This window comes from Myotis daubentonii, chromosome 5 (assembly GCF_963259705.1).
Source record: "Myotis daubentonii chromosome 5, mMyoDau2.1, whole genome shotgun sequence".
Classification (NCBI taxonomy): Eukaryota; Metazoa; Chordata; class Mammalia; order Chiroptera; family Vespertilionidae; genus Myotis; species Myotis daubentonii.
Genome location: NC_081844.1, coordinates 28,232,521 through 28,246,755, shown reverse-complemented (window position 1 = coordinate 28,246,755; position 14,235 = coordinate 28,232,521). Strand labels below are relative to the sequence as shown.

The window sequence follows — 14,235 nt, the reverse complement described above, 5'->3', positions numbered from 1 at the left end:
GGTTACATAACACTGCCAATTTACTTAATGCCAAGGGTATAAACTGTACACTTAAAAATTGTTAAAATGCTACTGTAAGAAAGTAAAATACTTAGTTTCTGAGGCTGTCTTCCTTTCAGCCTGCATTTCCCCTATGGTCTTCAAACTCCTGCTATAGATATGCTAATTCATTAGAGGAATTCCCTTTGAGACTTGAGATTTTGGAAGAATAGCCCCTTGCCAGAAGGTGGCTCTCCCAAGGAGATGGGGAAGTTGGTGCAAAATAGTGAGTGTTTATCAAACATCAGCAGGACTCAACAGAGAGATTTAGAGATTTCTTGCTCTTCCTCAGATCCCTGCAGGTGCCCAGAGATGTCTGCTGCCATTAATCACCTCTTGGCCCTCCCATTTTCCTTCCCTGATTTAAAAGAAGCCTTACCTTGGGGCTGGGGGAAGATGGATTTGAGGAACCTCTAAGGCCCCCACCTTCCCAGTTGGGCACCATCTTGATCAATAAACCTTTCCTTCCTCCAAACTGACATTTTGAATATTGGCCTTTTGAAGTGTTGGGCATATTCACTTTTAAACGGGTAACAGTTCATTTTATGATATATAACTTTAACCACAATAAAAATATCAAAGAGAACAAAATAATGAAGAGAGATGAAGCCCTTTAAATTTCTCTAGTGATAGGATTGATTGGTTATTTGTGGTGGGTCCCATCAAGAATACCTGATTATTTATACTAATGAGATGATTCAAGATGGAGATTGGTCGTGCCAAAAAGACTAACCAGGTAAATCAAGAGGTGGGGCTTTGGGCCAAATGATGCCAGCCCAGTGGGGAGGAAAGCTGGAAACTGTGTTCAACCAAATGGGCAATAATTCAATTAATCACATCTAGGTAACAAACAAAGCCTCTTTAAAGCCTGGATACTGGAGCTCAGGTGTGCTACCTGGTTGGCAAGACTCTGAGTATTGTGTCACATTGTGTCAGACTTCATGAGGAAAGGACAAGAGGCTTTACATATGGGATGCTTCAGTATTCCCTATGTCTATCTTCTTTTCACTAGTTCTAATTTGTATTCATTTTTGTTTTGTTTTGTTTTATAAATTTTTTTTCTTTATTGATTAAGGTATTACATATGTGTCCTTATCCCCCTGCTGTTCCCCCCCCCCCCCACTCATGCCCTCACCCCCCTGGTGTCTGTGTCCATTGGTTAGGCTTATATGAATGCATACAAGTCCTTTGGTTGATCTCTCCTCCTTACTCGTGCCCTCCCCTGCCTTCCCTCTATGTTTGACAGTCTGATCAATGCTTCACTGTCTCTGGATCTGTTTTTGTTCATCAGTTTCTGTTGTTCATTATATTCCACAAATGAGGGAAATCATGTGATATTTATCTTTCTCTACTGTAATCAAACTATAACTATACATACAGCACTGTCCTAAGTTCTGTGACTCACGCTGGTGATTCTTCAACCTGAGGAAATGCCCTCATTCTGAGTCATTTGAGCAAATTATTGAATGTGAGGGAGACCCTGAGTTTGTGGCTCACTGGTCTGAAGTGAGGGTGGCCTTGGGGACTTCTGAACTTGTGGCTGGTGTCTTAAGTCAAAACAGTCTTGCAGGGACTGTTCCCTCACACGCTGTGCTTATGCAAACTCTTTGTAACAAGGAAGGGCAGTGGATGAAGTCAAGCCAAGTTGAAGCCCCTCAAAGGCCTCCTAAAATCACCAGGAAGGTCTGGGTTGAGGATGATACCTTAGAGTTGGCTGGAATTGGTGACCAGATGCCAAATGTCATGGCATGTGAGATGCTTCAGAAGAAGGCATGACCTTGGTTACCGTGGCTCTCTGCAGCTGAGGCCGGTCCCTATGGGGGCTGATGCTGAGGGCTAAGTGGTACACCAAACACGTGGGACATGTCCCTCATAACTAAAAGGATATCTTTTCTTTTTATTGTGGTAAAATAACATAACATAAATTTACCATCTTAAGCATTTTTGTTGTTGTTGTTGTTGTTAATCCTCGCCAGAGGATATTTTTCCATTGATCTTTTAGTGGTAGAGAGAGGGAAAGACAGAGAGAAACACATCAATTGATTGCCTACTGCACCAGCCCTGACCAGGGCCACAGGCCAGGGAGGGGCCTGCAACCAAGCTACAATCTGATGACGAGAATCGAACTGGGAAACTTTGGTCTTCAGGCTGATGTTCTATCCACTGAGTAAACCCAGCTACTGCCCATTTTAACCATTTTAAGTGTTGAGTTCAATAGTTAAGTACATTCACAGTGCTGTGAAACCATCACCAACATGCAACTCCAGAACTTTTTTTATTCACCTTGCAAAGTAAAAGTCTTTATTTCCCAATTAAACACTAACTCTCTATTGCCTCTTCCCCCAGCCTTTGGCAATCAAAATTCTACAGTATGTCTCTATGAATTTGACTTCTTTAGGTGCCTCATATAAGTGGAATTATACAGTATTTGTCCTTTCATCTTGGACTATGTAATTGATGGAGAAGATGTTACATAGAATGGAAAAAATTATCTGGATAATTGGGAATCATACATCCAATTATCCTAAGAAAGTCCCAGTTGGTAGCTACTTATTCAAACTCAGTATTAATACCATCCATTAAAAGTTCAAAATACCCTTGCATGCATACAACATTGAATGGTAACCTATTTTATCAGAAATATGGCCAAGGTCATGAATCAGAAAAAAAATGGATAAATAGAGAAGAATCATGGGGAAAGTACAAAAAGAATAAATAACAACAAAGAGAGAGCTATCATTTGTTTTTAAGAATGGATGCCGAAACCGGTTTGACTCAGTGGATAAAGCGTCAGCCTGCGGACTGAAGGGTCCCAGGTTCGATTCCGGTCAAGGGCATGTACCTTGGTTGCGGGCACATCCCCAGTGGGAGATGTGCAAGAGGCAGCTGATCGATGTTTCTCTCTCATCGGTGTTTCTGGCTGTCTATCTCTCTCCCTTCCTTTCTGTATAAAATCAATAAAATATATATTTTTTAAAAAGAATAAAAACAAGACTGCTCATGACCAAGAATCCTGCTTAATGCATAAGTAAAGTAAGAGGGGTAGACTGAAATATGATGTATAATCCAGAAGGGGTTATCACATAATTTGGGAGTCCAAAATAATCTCTCAATTCCATTATAGCTGTTCTAAGAGGGAAAATTGTGTGAGCAGAAAGCAGGAAGCTATATAGATACCTATGAATTGTGTGACTGCAGATTCAGAATATCAGGTTGCACATGTTTGATTTTGCTCCTTTTTCCTGTCTATAAACCAAAAATGATAGCACAGGTGTAGGGATCAGACTATTCTTCTGATCATCCTCCCTAGGGCCCTCTTGATGTCTCTGTTCCTCAGGCTGTAGATGAAGGGGTTCAGCATGGGGGTGACCACAGTGTACATCACTGAGGCCACCGCATCCTTCCTTGGGGAAGATGACACAGCGGAACTGAGGTACACACCAAGGCCTGTTCCATAAAATAAGCAAACAACTGACAAGTGAGAGCCGCAGGTGGAGAAGGCTTTATATTTTGAACCTGCTGATGGGATTCTCAGAATGGAGGACACAATTCTATAGTAAGAGAAAAGGATCCCTGAGGGTGGGACACCACCAAAGATGGCTCCAATAAAGTAGATCAATATGTCATTGGTGGAGGTGTCAGAACAGGCAAGGTTGAACAGTTGAGAAGGGTCACAAAAGAAATGAGGGATTTCCACATCTGCACAGAAGCTAAGTTGTGACACCATCAAGTAGTGCAGCTGGGAGACCAAAAGGCTGAAGAAATATGACAACAGGACCAACAAGCCACAGAGGCGGGGGCTCATGATGACCAGGTAGTGTAGGGGCTGACAAATGGCCACCAACCGATCATATGCCAGCACAGCCAGGAGTAGACTTTCTAAACATCCAAAAAGAAAAATAAAGGTAACCTGAGTTAGGCAGCCTGCATAGGTGATGGATTTGCTGTGTGTCTGGAGGTTCAGCAGCATCTTGGGAACTGTCGTGGTGCTGAAACTGATGTCAGCCAAGGACAAATTGGAAAGGAAGAAGTACATAGGTGTGTGGAGGTGGGAGTCAGACATGACAGCCAGGATCATGAGTAGGTTCCCGAGCATGGTCACCAGGTACATGGACAGGAACAGCCCAAACAGAAGAGGCTGTAGTTCTGGATCATCTGAGAGTCCCAGGAGGAAGAATTCTGAGCCACGTGTTTGATTCTGTGGTTCTATGCCTATAGGACACATTTTGAAAAAGAAGAGAGCGCTAAATAAATGAGACAAGTGTAGAGGCGTCCATATTTTGGACTCAAGCAATTCAAAAATACAGTATTTACACAAATACAGTATGAGGACCACATACCCTCCTCACTTATTGCCTTCAGCAACATGACTATGTTGTTAACTCTTTTTAGAACTCTTTCCTTATTGATGTCTGGGCTATTCATCTGTTTCTATATACAAACACTTTAGAGTCACTGGGTCAAAGAATATTGGAGAAGAAAGGACATGTTGAGGTAACAAGTCCATGAGCACATCAAAATATCAGCCCTAAACATTTGAAGGAAAAATATGGAATGAGATATATTATTTTATAAGGCAAATATTATAATTGAAAGAAACTAAGAAGCAGTTGAAAGTACTTTATCTCACCCAAATGCAGTATAAGAAGTTTCCTTATTTTAAAATATAGTCTAGAAAGAGCTTAAACCACATTAACTCTATTCTAACCGAAAATAAAATGTTCATAATGAGATAGCATTTTGACATGGCAAATATCTTTAAGGGTTTTCATCTTTATTTGTTTTTTGACATCCATCTTTCATGGAGATAAGTGCTCACTCAAATGGGTGGGTTGTCTGACAAAAGTCCCTCAAATATAACTCATATATAAATATTTGGTCTGGTAGACCACATATTTTGAAAAAGATGTGTGTTTTTTGTTTTGTTTTGTTCGTTATCTTTAATATATTTTTACTGATTTCAGAGTGGGAGTGAGAAATAGAAACATCAATGATGAGATAGAATCATTGATTGGCTGCCTCCTGCACACCCCCTACTAGGAATCAAGCCCACAAACAGGGCATGTGCCCTTGACCAGTATTGAACTGGGGACCCTTCAGTGGGCAGGTCAATGCTCTATCCACTAAGCCAAACCAACCATGGGGGAAAATATGGTTTTGTTAAGTGAACAAAATCATACAGCATCACTGATCCCGAAGATGATAGCAATTTACAATGCCTCAATGGTTAAATAATAACTAACTTTCATGAATACTCTGTACTTACTTTTCTTTTTTGAAAGGTTATTTTCTATCAGTGATACACAAACCAAGAAAAACATCTGAAGTTGAGTTCATACTGTTTTGGTTTATAGAGGATGAGTAACACTTCTTAAATTTGTCTCTAATCAGAAACATTTGTGACGGGTTAATTTCTCCTCAAAAGTAACCATCCAATGAACAGCGGAGAAATTTAGGGCCAAAGATTCCTTAATCTTAAAGTTGGCTTTCTTATGCCAGCTTCAGAGCTTTCCAAGTCAGTTCTTCCTTACAAAGGGATTGCATTTCTCCTAAATCAGTCCCCTGATGGCAACTCGGATCATTTCTCTTGACAGGTCAAAACATGAGGCAATTAGAAAATATTACTTTGTCAAAATATTTATTCTTTTGTGTGACATGCTAGATTTCTATGTGTATAACTGATCACTTCTATTTTATAAACACTGCCTAAATGTACATGCACTATATCATAAAAAACTATTTTTGCATTAAAAAATGATGTAACTTGGGAAAGATCAAAAGGAAAAAGAACAAAGACCACTATTGCCAACACCTGGGTAGTTTGCTCCTCTGTAAAAGGGGTATATTAATTAAACTGACCTTATAGGGTTGCTGTAAGAAATAACATTGAATTATAAGTATAAAATATTAAACTCTGGTTATCAATGCAAGTTGATCATTATAATTACCTATCCATCTTTTAAGCTTAATGATGGGCTGGTCATAACCTAGAAACAATTAAATCAGAATTTCTACACATAAGTGTTTTGGATATGTTAACCTATAGCCAGTGGAGGGAACTATTGCCAGGCTATTTATAAATGTTGTATTAAGCTATCAATTATTATCAATACCATTTTACCCATTACCCATATAAAAATACAAATATTTAATAATATATGCTGAAGAACTCATATTTATTATTGATAAAACTTGAAGTTATTTTGCTATTTCTGCATGGTCTTCTCCTGCGCTTAGTTGTCCGAAGGGAAACATTGTCATGGATTTGCTGGATGCATTATCTTTTCAGTATTTTTATAATGTTAGCCTTACGCTATGTATACATAAGCAGTTTTCTTGAAAACTTATCTAAATACTCTCATGTTACACATATTGCTCCCTGAGTTCTCATTTTTACCACAGAATTGCATTTCAGGTCTCTCTGTGAAATGCATACATCACTTTCAGCACTTTCAATGATGATTAGTATTACCTGATGGATAATCATTTTCCTTTTCAATTTTTTAATATGCCAGGGATAAGAAAATTCTTAAGTTCCTTTCCACATCAAACAAGTGAGAATTTTCTAAAGATATATTTAAAAACATATAATTGAGTGAGTTGTAAAAATTGATATATGTGCCATTTTGCAATCAAATACCTATACTTGTTTTCCCAATAGAAGAATGAGACAAAATCAACTACATGCTCTGATTGCCAAGGTATAAAGTTAGAAAGTTCCCTGAAGTCTGACTAGCAAGTCTTCATGATAGAGCCCCAGGAAAATGCGCATCTTGTACAGGGAATTACGTTTTCATATCTCGGTTTTACAAAATATGCTGAGAAAAGCATTGCTCCTCGTAGGAAACCTATGATCCACACCATTAATGTATTAAAGGTCCCTGTTAACTACTTGATACATTTTTTTAAATTGATTTTTTATAGACAGGAAGGGAGAGGGATAGAGAGTTAGAAACATGGATGAGAGAGAAACATCCATCAGCTGCTTCCTGCACACTCCCTACTGGGGATGTGCCCTCAACCAAGGTACATGCCCTTGACTGGAATCAAACCTGGGACCTTTGAGTCCGCAGGCCGACGCTCTATCCATTGAGCCAAACCGGTTAGGGCCACTTGATACATTTTGCTAATTCACAGATGAACTCACCAAATCCCAAGGAAAAGAACTGCTGATTGTGCCTTCATTTGCTCATCTGAGACTAAAGCAGGTTTGGAAAGAAACAATCATTGTGCTGCAGTGGAGGGGACAGAGCCTGGGGTGGGAATCAGGAGACCTGTGTCTGAGTCCCACAGCTGTCATCACAAATGGGAAGTGTGGGTAAGTCCTTCCATCTGTCTGTGCTGGTATCTCTTACATAGAAATGGGAGAACAGCACCCGTCTCTGCGAAATGTGTGGCACCAAACAGAGGTTTGCCCTTATAGACATTCGCTGATGGTCTTTAAATCAGATTGGAAGAGTGGGTTTGTTGATGAAAATCAACTCCAGGAAAGGCTGAAGGACGACATTTTATTCTATGATACGGTAGAGAGAGATGAAAGCCTATCACGTGCCAGGTAACTCACTCATGGAATGAGTGGACATCCTGAAATGTGTCTCAGTCCACACAACAGGATTTCCTTCCCTTTCCCTTTCCCTCTCTTTTTTTATTTCTTAATTTTTATGAAAATTCCACCATTTCTCTTTGTATTTAAATCTGTGGATTCTACTAAATGGAAATGAAAGTTTTCTTAGAAAATCTGCACATAGATGCACACAAACACTGTTTTCTCCTCTGCCAGCCCCAGGAGAGGAGGCATTGCTGGAAGGGGGGAGAGTACAGGAGAGAAAGCACTGGGCTGTGGAAGCCTTATCGCCCACGCTCTGTTTCTGAGACCCAAGGAAGAGTCTCTTCAGTATTTAGCAGAGATTGTTGTTGTCTCTGCTACACAGAGTATAGGCCCTGGGGGATCAGAAAAATGAGACTCAGATGTTTCCCTCCAGCTATTCAGATTCTACCCTTTTAAGGACAAAAATATCTGAAACGTTCCATACTGGTGCCCTCCCAGCTGTTTGTCCCAACTCTCCTCTTTGTCCTAATGATGAAAAAAAGAAAAGCTCCTGACAGTCCCTTCTCCATCCAGCGCCTCCACAGTACTCACTGGGCAGTTCTGTCTCTGCTGGAGTCTGACCAAGGAGTGGGAATCCACTGCCCCTGTTCTGCCTGGCAAGCAATGAAGGCTCAGGTTCCATCAAGACTGGAGTGTGGCAGAGTTAGTCATGGGCTCCTGATGCAGTGGATGCGAGAGGAGAAGACTCAGATGTGGAGGCTCCTGGACTGAGACAGGAACCTGAAGGGCTGGGGGCACAGCTGGTTATCTATTGCTGCTTGGCCCTGGGAGCTCAATGCCCAGAGCTCATAATTAGTCAAATGGGTCCGAGTTATCCCAATCTCTGAGGACTTGCTGTTGTTAATAGTAGAGAAAAAGGGAATGTAGTTTTTCAGGTTTGAGGCCTTCCTGTTCTCAGGAGAAAGCTCCCCTGTATTTCTCACTTCCAAGTTGCAGGAATTTTATAAATTTAAACAATTTTTTTCAATTGAAAAGCAGAAATGTGTGACTTGTATGTCTGCACATTCATTGAATTGACCATTCTATGGAGAGATAATAATGTTTTTTATACCAAGATTATGATATCATTTCTATTTTCTCATTTAATATTTATGTCCCTAAAGAGAAACTTCCTTTTTTTTTTTTCTACAGTCTAGCTTTGGGTTTGGGACTTTATGTATTGAGATGCGGTTTTCCTGTTGTTATTTAGAAAGACAATCAAAGTTCAACTTTTTCTGTGGAATTTATGCATATTGGTACATTAGCCAACCATCTGTTTTGATATACCAAATTGACAATTTTCTTAGATCCTATCGGGGGTTTCACAGATGTCTGTGTTCTGAATGTAGGGCTATAGTCATATCATCTTTTCTTTTTCTATTTTTTAAATTGAATTTATTGGGGCGACATTGATTAACAAAAACTATATAGGTTTGTGTACAATTCTTTTTTTAAAATATATTTTTATTGATTCAGAGAGGAAGGTAGAGGAAGAGGGAGAAACATCAATGATGAGAATCATTGGTCAGCTGCCTCCTGCATGCCCCCTACTGGAGATTGAGCCTACAACCCGGGCATGTGACCTTGACCAGAATGCAACCCAGGACACTTCAGTCTGCAGGCCAATGCTCTATCCACTGAGCCAAACCAGCTAAGGCTCAGTGTACAATTCTATAATACATTACCTGTATACTAGAGGCCTGGTGCACCAAATTCATCATGGGTAGGGTTTCTAGGCCTGGCTGGCAATCAGGGCCATTGGGGCCTTGGGCTGCAGGCCACGGCCTATCTTCCCCAGCTGCTGGCTATCGGCGGGGGCCTTCCTTGGTTCCTCCCCACCCCCTGGTGGTCAGCGCACGTCATAGCGAGCGATCAAACTCCTGGTCTCCTGGTTGAAGTCGCAAAAGGACAATTTGCATATTAGGCTTTTATACATATACTAGGGGCCTGGTGCACGAAATTCGTGCACTGGGTGTGTGTGGGGGGGAGTGTCCCTCAGCCCAGCCTGCCCCCTCTCACATACTGGGAGCCCTCAGGCGTTGACCCCCATCACCCTCCAATCGCAGGATCGGCCCCTTGCCCAGGCCTGACGCCTCTGACAGAGGTGTCAGGCCCGGGCAGAGGACCCTCATTTCCCCCCATCACTGGTTCTGCCCCCAGCCCAGGCCTGATGACTCTGGCCCAGGCGTCAGGCCTGGGCAGGGGACCCCCAGACCCCTCCGATTGCTGGCTCTGCCCCTTGCCCAGGCCTGATGCCTCAGCCAGAGGCGTAGACCCCCATCACCCTCTGATCACCTGATCGGCCCCTTGCCCAGGCCTGACGCCTCTGCCAGAGGTGTCAGGCTTGGACAGGGGGCCCCCATCTCCCCCCGATCACTGGCTCTGGCCCCCGCCCAGGCCTGAGGCCTCTGGCCCAGGAATCATGCCTGGGCAGGGGACCCCCATCTCCCTCTGATCGCTTGCTCCACCCCCCGCCCAAGCCTGACGCCTCTGACCCAGGCTTCAGGCCTGGGCAAGGGGACCATCATATCCCCCCAATCCCCGGCTCAGCCCCCCGCCCAGGCCTGATGCCTCAGCCAGAGGAGTTGACCCTCATCACCCTCCGATCACCAATCACCGGATCGGCCCCTTGACCAGGCCTGAGGCGTCCGGCTCGGGCAGCGGGGACCCGCAGCTGCAGCAGCCCCACGATCGTGGGCTCCGCTTTAGGCCCAGGCAAGGGACCCCTAGCTCCCGGGACTGCCAGCTTTGACCGTGTCCAGCTCCCATCGCTGGCTCCACCCATACTTCCTGCTATCACTGGCCAGGGCGAAAAAGGCACCTGATTCTCCGATCATGGCTGGGGGGCAGGGCAAAGGCGGCCCCAGGGCCGCCTTTGCCCTGCCCCCCAGCTCTTAGCTCCCCCCTGGGTTTCCGATCACTGTCAGTGGCAGGGGGCTTCTTCCTGCTTTCCCTTTCGCCTCCCTGCATTGTGCCTACATATGCAAATTAACCGCCATCTTGTTGACAGTTAACTGCCAATCATAGTTGGCAGTTAATTTGCATATAGCCCTGATTAGCCAATGAAAAGGGTATCATCGTACGCCAATTACCATTTTTCTCTTTTATTAGTGTTGATGTAGACTGTATTATATGCTCACAATCCCAAGTCAAGTCTCCTTCCATCACCTTTTATCCTGAGACCCTTTACCCTCATCAATTGCCCCCCACACCCTTTTCCTTCTGATAATCACCACTCTGTTGTCTGTGTCTATGAGGGGTCTTTTAATGTTTAATCTCTTCACCTTTTTCATCCAGCCCCCCAAACCCTTGCCCTCTGACAGCTGTCAGTCTGTCATCTGAATCTACCAGTCTATTTCTATTTTGTTACTTAATTTTGTTCATTAGGTTCCACATATAAGTGAAATAATGTGGTAGTATTATTTCCCTGACTGGCCTATTTCACATGGCATAATACTCTCCAGGCTAAAAAAACCTATCTGTATATAAAAAGGTAATATGCAAATTAGTCCAGGATGCCGTAACAGTCACGACCAGTCAGGAGGAGGTGAGGCCCGGAGCAGAGACAAAGACAGAGACAGGGGGGGCCTGCCCGAGCTGCCGCGCCGCTGCGCTGGCTCAGGCCACCCCGGAATAGCCACAGGCAGGAGGGCCAGGGGGTGCCTGGGGCTGACCAAGCCGCCGCGCTGGCTTGGGCAACTCTGGAGCAGACACAGGCAGGGGGGTCTGTGGCGGCTAGCAATGCGGAAGTCAGGCCCAGGTCTCTGCCGCCCACGGTGGCAGTCAGGCCTGGGTCAGTGGCAGCCTGAGAAGTAGGCAGAGGACAGGCCGCTGAGGATCTTATGTACCATAGCAGAGAGCTTAGATTTCATTCCACAGAAGGAGGAAAAGTGAAGGATGTCAATCATGGGAGCATCCTGGTCTTGCTTTCATTTTAAGTGAACCCTGCTGGTGGCTGTGGGAAGGATCAATTTAGACAGCTGCAGTGTTTTGGGGCCCAAGAAAAAGGGAGACTGATGTTGGGAACTAGAACTAGACAGAGGCAGTGGATCAGAGACATATTTATGAGGAAACCTGAAGGAACTATTTGGCTGACTACACAGGGATGAAAGCAAACAAAGCAAATGTTATTAGTCCAGGTTTTCCAGTTTAGGCAACTTTGTTGAATGGGTGACTCTAATAATTGGGAGAAGGTATTGAGGAAAAGGAACAGCGTAAGGGAGTTTGCTTAGTTCAGCAACAGTCAAACAGTTAGGACAGAAGACTTAGTGCTCTTTCTTTGCTGCAAAGTTTGTTTTTCTGCCTTCAGCCACCACCATGTAAGGCTAATGTGCCATCTCTTATCCTAATCTAGGATATTATCTATCTACTACACATTCCTATCCCCTAAATTATCTTTCTTGCATGATCCCTTAAAAATACTTATCAAAGTCATTCAATGCACTGTGAGTATGGGGACTTTCAAGATGTGGAAACATTATGAGCCTATATAGATTGATAAAGATATATTGGGTGCTCAATTTTTAACAATAAAAATCAGATACTGAATGTGGTCATGCCAGAGGCATAATTTTAATGAGCCACTGTCTCTTTCCTGAAGTGTCACACTTCAAAGGAGATCCTCTCAAATAATACAATGCATAACACTCATCTGGGTTGCCTGTTAAAATGTAGAACTACGTTGAAAAACACTCCTTCTAGAGCTCATTTTGGTGGATAAATCTCCCTCCAAGTAAAGCAATCCTATATAATAAAAGTGAAATATGCAAATTGACCAAACAGTGGAACAACCAGTCAGTGGGGGGCAGGGCTGTCAAGTAGGTTTCACCAGGCCAACCAAGGCACATGCCAACAGGCAGAGGGAGGGGACGGCGATAGGAGGGGTTTGGCGGCGGCAACCAGTAGCGGCTGGGCAATGGTGGCTGGCGCCATCCCCAGATTGCCCACCTGGTCGCCTCCTGCAGAGGGAGGCCATGGGCAGCAACAGCACCGTGGAGATTCGGGGCAGGGCCACACAGCACTGTCCCCAGATAGGCCTGTTGGGGTTGCCTCCCACAGCGGGGAGCTGTGGCTGTGGCGCAATTGGGGGCGGGGACAGCTGCTCACTTCCCGCACCATCCCGAATGTCCCACCAGTCATCTCCCACAGAGGAAGGCCAGACTGCGGCTTAGGCCCGCTCCGCTCCCTTCTCCCCTAAACCTTCAGTAGAATATCCCCTGAGGGCTCCCAGACTGTGAGAGGGGGCAGGCTAGGCTGAGGGACCCACCTTCCATGCCCCCCCCAGTGCACGAATTTCTTGCACCAGGCCTCCAGTATATAATTTAAAAAAAAAAAAATTAAAAAAAAAAATACTGTCCAGGTCCATCCATTCTGTCCTAAGAGGTATAACTTTCTTTCTTTCTTAAATCCTCACCAAGGGTGTTTTTATTGATTTTAGAGAGAGGACAGGAAAGAGTGAGAGAGACATTGATGTGAGATCCAGTGAATGTTTGCCTTCTGCATGCACTCTGACCTTGAACCTACACCCTAGCTATGCACCCTGCCTGGGAATCAAATTTGCAACCTTTTGGTGTATGGGACAATGCTCCAACCAACTCAACCACCCAGCTACAGCAAATTTTCTTTCTTTCTTTTTCATTTTTTTATGTTGAGGTGTGTTCGGCACTGCTACATCCCTTGGGGGATGTTGGACTGCCGGTTTAGGCCCGATCCACACATGCCTAAACCACCAGTCTGACATCCCCCGATGGGTTTCAGATGGTGAGAGAGTACAGGCCAAGCTGACAGACCCCACCCATGCACGAATCTGTGCACCAGGTCTCTAGTACAGAATAATATGGAATGTAAACTGTAATTGAAAAAATGAAAAAATATGTAGGAACTAGCTAGGAAGAGTTGAGAAATAGTGGTATGATGGAGCAAGTTCTAAGAAAAAGAAGCATATTGTCACATAAATAAGAATTTAATATTTATGTATATACACAAGTTGTTGCTGTACTTGCTTCCATAAACTTTGAACCTTAAAATAATTCATATTACTGGTTGCATAATTACAGATTTAATATTCAAAATTACAAGCATTGTTGGCGTTGGTAGTATAGTGGTGAGCATAGCTGCCTTCCTAAATTACAAGCATTGTTTAGAGAAAAAATATACATAATCTAGCTGAATTCCAATAGTCCTCTTTGTAAATTAGAATAACATTATTGAGATTTTCTATACTTTCCATGTTATGAAATATATTTGCAAATAAAATTCAATGATGCCCTGACCAGTTTGGCTCAGTGGATAGAGCGTCAGCCTGTGAACTGAGGGGTCCCAGGTTCAATGCCGATCAAGGGCATGTACCTTGGTTGCAGGCACATCCTCAGTAGGAGGTGTGCAGGAGGCAGCTGATCGATGTTTCTCTCTCATCCATGTTTCTAACTCTCTATCCCTCTCCCTTCCTCTCTGTAAAAAATCAATAAAATATTTTTTAAAAATTCAATGATAAAATTTAAAAGTGCTATATTGCATATTTCAAAGTTACTAAGAGAATAGATCTTAAAAGTTCTCATGAAAAAGAAATTTTATAACTATGTATGGTGACAGATATGAACTAGACTTAC

The 14,235-nt window shown here is 43.4% G+C and overlaps 1 protein-coding gene across 1 annotated transcript; it reads right to left on the bottom strand.

Annotated features, from left to right (window-relative positions):
- Positions 1–3,319: 3,319 nt before the first annotated feature.
- On the bottom strand, positions 3,320–4,300 carry LOC132234188 (olfactory receptor 7E178-like). The gene has a single exon (XM_059695229.1). It carries the CDS (start codon positions 4,262–4,264, stop codon positions 3,320–3,322), a length of 945 nt encoding a protein of 314 aa, XP_059551212.1. The 5' UTR covers positions 4,265–4,300.
- Positions 4,301–14,235: the final 9,935 nt, after the last annotated feature.